This window comes from Hippopotamus amphibius, chromosome 1 (assembly GCF_030028045.1).
Source record: "Hippopotamus amphibius kiboko isolate mHipAmp2 chromosome 1, mHipAmp2.hap2, whole genome shotgun sequence".
Classification (NCBI taxonomy): domain Eukaryota; kingdom Metazoa; phylum Chordata; class Mammalia; order Artiodactyla; family Hippopotamidae; genus Hippopotamus; species Hippopotamus amphibius.
The window spans coordinates 121,432,642-121,439,245 of NC_080186.1; the positions used below are offsets into that span (position 1 = coordinate 121,432,642).

At 39.4% G+C, this 6,604-nt stretch overlaps 1 protein-coding gene across 1 annotated transcript; it reads right to left on the reverse strand.

Annotated features, from left to right (window-relative positions):
• Positions 1-1,407: 1,407 nt before the first annotated feature.
• Positions 1,408-5,367, reverse strand: LOC130835894 (olfactory receptor 6N2). Its single transcript, XM_057707776.1, has 2 exons — positions 5,317-5,367; positions 1,408-2,367 (listed from the first exon to the last, which is right to left on the reverse strand). The coding sequence occupies exon 2, from the start codon at positions 2,359-2,361 to the stop codon at positions 1,408-1,410; it is 954 nt and encodes a 317-aa protein (XP_057563759.1). The 5' UTR covers positions 2,362-2,367; positions 5,317-5,367.
• Between the last annotated feature and the right edge of the window lie 1,237 nt (positions 5,368-6,604).

Below are 6,604 nucleotides of genomic sequence, written 5' to 3' on the forward strand. Positions count from 1 at the left end.
ACAGTGCCATACAGATCTTAATTTATTTGAAGAATTCAGAGTGATAATATGGCTGGAGAAGAGTGAACTGATGGAGAAGTTGTGGGAGTCAATGTTGGAGAGGAAGGTATGGAAGAATTTTGTTGAATCTTATAAACTTTGATGAGGCTTTTGATTTTATCCTAAGTGTAATTGGTAATCACTCATGGTTTTAGAGAATGGCATCTCCAATTTAGTTTTAAAATATATCACTTTGGCTTTATATGGAAAATATATTAGAGTGGAACAAGAGTAGGAGCAAGGAGAGAGGGTAAAATATTATTGTGTTAATCCAGTTAAGAGATACTGGAGATTTACACCTGGATAGTGACACTAAAGAGGAAGAGGGGGAAAAAAAAACAGATTTAAGAATATAAAGAAGGATTGGCTTGTGTTAATAACGAATGGATACAAGAAGAAGAATTGAAACAAATTACTTGAAATTTTCTGGCCAAAGCACAGGGAAACAAAAGCATCATCAAGCTTTCAGGACTGGAAAATTGAAAATTTACCTGTGAGTTTTATTAAACATTCAAAGAATGGAAAATCATAATCTTATAAGAACTCTTGCAGAGCCTAGAAAAAAAAGAAATCTTCATTTTTGACAAGTTAAGTTTTGAACTCTTCAAATACATCCAGGTACAGTTGTTAAGAGGCACTTGGGTGTATAAGTCTAAAGCTCAGAAGAGAGTTCTGTTTTGCAGATATAAATTCAAGAGTTGTTGGCATAGGTAGGGATGGAATTTAAATCCAGAGGAATAACTCTGAGCATCTAGGAAAATAATGGACAAGGAAGACAGATAAAGACCAGTTAGAAGGATAAGAAGAAAATTAAGAGACAATGATAACATGGAATCTAAGAGACAAACTTTTTTTAAGAAGAACTGGTTAAGTGTATCAAGAGTTCAAGAAAGAAGAAAGACAAGAAGGGACTAATGGTTTTGGCAGTGTGGAGGTCATTCATGACCTTGGCAAAATATTGGTTGAAAGGTCTGAGCCAAATCCAGATTGAAATGGGTTGAAAAGTGAATAGGAAATGAAGAATAGGAGATAGATTGTGCCATTCATCATGTTGAGAAGTTTGACTGGGAAGGAGAACAGGAAAACAGAGCTCTAGCTGGCTGGAAATGTGTGACCAAGGAAATGTGTATGCTTGTTTTTAAGAATGGAGATACTAAGGTATTTTTAAATGCAGAAAGCACTGCTCAAGTAAAAAAATAAAAGCATAAAGATGTGGGACATAGAAGAAAACATAAAGAAATAAAGCCTTTGAGAAGGTAAGAGGAGATGGGCTTCATTGCATGTGTGATGATGAGAAGATTATTCAAGGTCAGGACAAAGGTACATAGAACTTTTACGAGATCAACAGTGAAGGACCTTTGTTGAAAGTCAGTGGTAGGTGGGACTAGCCCTCTCTCCCTTCCGGAAGATGGTTCTCTTAATGGCCTTAATGAGTTCCTTGTTACGAAGACTGTAGATAATGGGGTTGACCAGTGGTGTTAGTACAGAGTAGACCACAGCAAGTGTCCGATCAAGGGTCAGTGAATAGCTCTTCTTCAGCCGCACATACATGAAGATGATGCTACCAAAGAAGATGAGGGCCACAATAAGATGTGAGGCACACGTAGAGAAGGCCTTCTTTCTTCCTGCTTTTGTTTTTATCTTCAGTACCGCTGCAATGATTCTTCCATAAGACACCATAATAAAGAGGAAAGTGATAAGGATGATGAAGGCATTGATGGCAAAGTCCACAAGGATATTAGTGGCTGTGTCCTTGCAGGCCAGGCTCAGAAGAGGCGGAAAGTCACAGAAGATGTGTTGGATTTCATTGTAGCCACAGAAGGGGAGCTGGGAGACCAGGATGACTTCAGAAATGGGACACAGGAAGCCACAAGTCCAGCAACCAGCAGTCATCTTGGCACAGAGCATGGGGGTCATAATTGCAGGATAGTGGAGGGGCCGGCAGATGGCCAGGTATCGGTCATAGGCCATTGCTGTAAGAAGGTAGCATTCAGAGGCCCCTAGGGAGTGGAAGAAGTAAGTCTGAAGGAGGCATCCTGAAAAAGAAATGGTCTTCTTATCACTAAGAAGATTAGCTAGCATTTTTGGGATGGTGGTGGCTGTATACCACAGCTCCAAGAAGGAGAGAATACTGACAAAATGGTACATGGGTGTGTGTAGAGCTGCATCCAATCGTATGACCAGGAAGATGAGCATGTTACCACAGAGAGTGAACAGGTATGCCAACAGCAGCAGGATGAAAAGCCAGCCCCTGACATGTACCACTTTGGGGAAACCCAGGAGCACAAATTCAACCAGGCTTGAATGGTTGTGTGGGTCCATCGGAGGCTGGGGTCGGGAAGGAAAGGAGAAAACTAGATTGAGGGGACTGCAAAATCCAACTCAAAACTTTCTCTTTATTGTTTTTTTTTTTTTATTTATTTAAAGGAAGAAAGTTAATTACTACTACCACAGTTACTACTGTTTATACTACCCTAAAAATAGTAATAGCTAACTCATTAGCACTCACTGTGCATCAAGGATTTTACAAGTCTTTTGCATTCAATATTTTACTTAATTTTCACACACCCAATGAGATAAGTATCATTGTTGTGTCTATTTTACAGATGATAACATTTAGGAATAGAGAGAATAGTGAGATTCTGAAGGTTTTCTATTTCATATAGATACCATGTCACAGAAACAGAATTTGACCTTATGCACTCTAACTGCATAGTATTTACCTCTATACTATGTGACCTTCACCAAGCATTCTATGCCCCCTCCCAGGTCATAGTTTTTCTTTCAGTCAGGTCTCGAAGGGTGAATTTTGTCCATGAAATTAATGCAGTGGCAAGCCTTTTCTAATTGTTCAGTTCATCTCTCTAAACCTTTATTAGATACAGACATGTCAGGCATAAGAAATATAGAATTAAACAAGGTATAATCTCCGTGACCAGAAAGGTTGCACCGTCCTAGGGAAGCAGACAAAGCAGTCACCTTGATTTATCCTGTGAATTACAGAGCACTACAGAATACTAAGGAAGGCTCCCATTTCTCAGACCAGGATGACTGCAAAAGGCTTCTCAGGGGAGGAAGCCTTTGAGCAGAATTTTCCAGTAAGAGTAGGAGTTACATGAAAGGGGAAAAGAAACATTTCAGACAAAAAGCCCATGTGCAGGTGCTGAGCTGGAAGCAGGCTTAGTTAGGGAAATATATGTTCCCCTTCTGGTAAGGCAATTGGGAAAGCTCACCCAATGATTTGGGATCTTACCTCAGAAGGTGGGGGGAGCCACTGAAGAATGTTAGGTAGATAAATGACATGACCATGACTGTATGTAGATTTTTAAAACTTCACTGATATTTAACAATCAGAGCTCAGAGATGGAGCTCAGAGGTGAAGCTCAGAGATGAAGGTGTGAATTTGCCTTGTGGATATTGCTGATGGAAAGATGAGCAGGTTGAGAGAATGTAGACTAAAAAATGAACATAATAAAGTGGCAAATAGCATAAATCCTGCATTTTCAGAGAAACAACTATAGGTGAGAAATATATAGCTGGCTGGGTGATATTTCTTAGGAAAAAGTATTGGACATTCTAATTGTTCTCAAGCACAAAGTGAAGCAGATGCAAAAAGAAAAGAAAGAAAAAAGGCAAAGAAACCATCACAACTGAAAAAACACAAGCAATGTGACTTTAAATGCATAAAAATGGTAACCAGTGTCAGTCACACTATATCCTGTGTAGATCACACTGCATTTGGAGAGGGCTGTCTAAATTCTAGCCACCAGACTGACAAACTGCAGTCTCCTGTTTCTTTTTGTAATCCTAAGATTTGTCTTAACACATTGAAGATATTCAAGAAAAACTAATCATTTAATCAAACTAATTAAACAATTGTTTAAAAATTAATAGAACCCTCCTCCAATACTTTCCCTTCAACACATATGTACCCAAATTGAAACACTGCTCCCAAACCCAAGTGTCCTGCAGAGGAAATTATCTTCTGGGCTTGATAGTTTTAAATACTAAACTGATTCAAAGCAATTAGTGTTTAAGGCATTGTTCTTGAATCTCTTCCATTCTAAAGGAACTGTATATTTACCTCTCTAATTACAGGAGATGAATAAGCCAAAACAAATCTTTGCTTGATCACAATCTCCACCTTTTCTCCTCCTAACCATTTGCTTCTGGTTACCTGTCATCCTCTTTTCTCCATCCGGTGACTGCTTCTCATCCTTCAAAATGAGGTCAAATGTTAGTTCTTTAATGAATTTCCCCGAAAATGTTATTTATTCCTTCTTCTGTGTCCTCATAATGTTTACAGTGTCCACTTAACATATTGTAACAATATTACCTTTATGAGTCTGTATTCCCCACAAATTAGTAACATCTTTGAGAGTAAATATGGTAGTACATTATTAATTATTGTATATCCCTCACCAATGCCTAGAAAAATGAGCATAGAATTGTGAACTCAGTGTTTCTTGAATATACTTTAACTTTTTGCAGACTAACTTTATGTTTTTCAATTACATCTGAACACATCCTACTTGTCCTCTCAGCACCTCAAGCTTAATATATCTAAATATACAGCATCTCAAATTTTGTCTTGCCTCTTTTCCCTAATCCTGTTGAAAAAACCATCATTGCTCTCATCCACCCAGAAAAACTAAATCCAAGAAATAGATCATCTTTTGTGTATAGGTAAGTTTATTGATGATGTTTTATCTTTCTACAAATTAGCTTTTCCCAAGCTAACTGTATGTGTAGGTTGAGTAATTTCTTACAAACATGGAATAATTTCAGGAGTACTCTGAAGACCTCTAGATCTAACACTGTTACATCACCAAGTGTCTTTAACCCCCCAAGTTAGACAGCCTGTGTACAACCCTCTCTAGGTGAAAACTTTCCAAATACAGCTGCTCCTGAGATGATACAATATCTCATTAGACCTTCTTAGTTACAGTTTCTATGTCGTGAATGATATTCTCAGAAACCTCTACTCTCTGCCATCCATGCCAGGATATAGCCAGTCTATGGCAGTACATAGGGAAACTTCCTGTCTCTCAAAGTAGCCATTAGCCAATCTCTTGGTTCTACAGTGAATTTAACTATCAAACAGGAGGACAGGAGACAAGATAACCTTTAAAGTTTCTTCTAAATCTGATACTCTATGATTCTCAGAATTGGACATGCCAAGTCCCAGTTATTTGTCATCTTTCCACTCGCTTCAAAATAGTACGTTTTCAAATCCTTTATTATATTTCCCACCTTTCAGATCCCCAGATCACCTACCAGCCACTGAACATCATTCAGTATCTGCCTTTGTCTTGCTTTGCTCAGATATATGTGGGAGATGGAGACTGTATCTAAGAGCCTTTCCTCCTCTTCAACAAGTTCTATCCCCACGGGGCAGAGTCCCCAGAGTGAACCCTGACTGTCTCAGGCCACGAGGGGCACAGGCAAGGGAGAGACCTCCAGCCCCAGAGGCAGATGCAAGTCAGGCTTAGGTGAGGCTCCTTGGAGGGCACGTGGAGAGTGGCTACATCTGTCTTCCACCAGGTGGGCTCAGAGAAGCCTTCCCGGAAATGCTTGCTATTTTATCACCCCTTCTTCAACACTCACCCCTCTCCCCATCTCAGTGACTTCTCAACACAGACTCTTGGACTCTGGCTCTGCAATCATGATCCCCAACCCTCCTACAACTCTTTCCATAAACACGTGTCCTCGCATTTCCTCGTGTCACCTCACAAATCCAAAGAGACTCTGTATATCCCCTCATCTTTTCAAACAATTACTTTTCCTGATCATGTGCCTGATCCAACCCAACATTATTCTTCCTTTGAGAAGCCTCTCCGATAGGAGCTGCTTGTTCTGGAAAAAAAATCAGTTTTAGAGCCTCAGAAACCTCAATTTCAATCGGCTCTCATAAAATACTCATTTACTGATCCTGTGCTTGGTTACATATTGTTCTAAGTATAATGCATGTAGTAATGGGTATGATCCTCACAATTACTCTATGAGGTTCTTACGATTGTTATTCCCACTTTATATTTGAGGAAACTGAGGCACAGACAGTTTAAAAATATGTCCAAGTTCACACAGTTAGTAAGTACCCTTGTCAGGATTATGAACTCTGACCTCAGAACCTGTGCCCATCACTTCTAAGCACCACTGTCTTCAGAACTGTTGATAGCGGTTGAGGGCACAAGGCAGCAAATGGTACCCATCTCAGGACCTGTACTCCCGACCACCACTCATTACCTGCGTGCCCTTAAGCAGTCATTTATCTCTTTGAATCTATATTGTCTCACCTATAAATGTGTGTTGTGAGGGTTATGTGAAAACAAATACAAAAAGTAACTGTATTAGTTCTAAAATGTGTCTACACACATTCCTGTTTCACTTAATAGGTGGAGAGTAGATGCTTATTCATTAAATTCCTCCAAACAACTCTGTGAAGACATCTAAGTTACTTAACATCTCACAGCCTTATTTTCTTCACCCTTAAAGAGGGCATATTTGGGTTGCTTCGAGAATCAGAGGACACAGCAATGCCTTCCAGGCAAGGAACAGGAACATA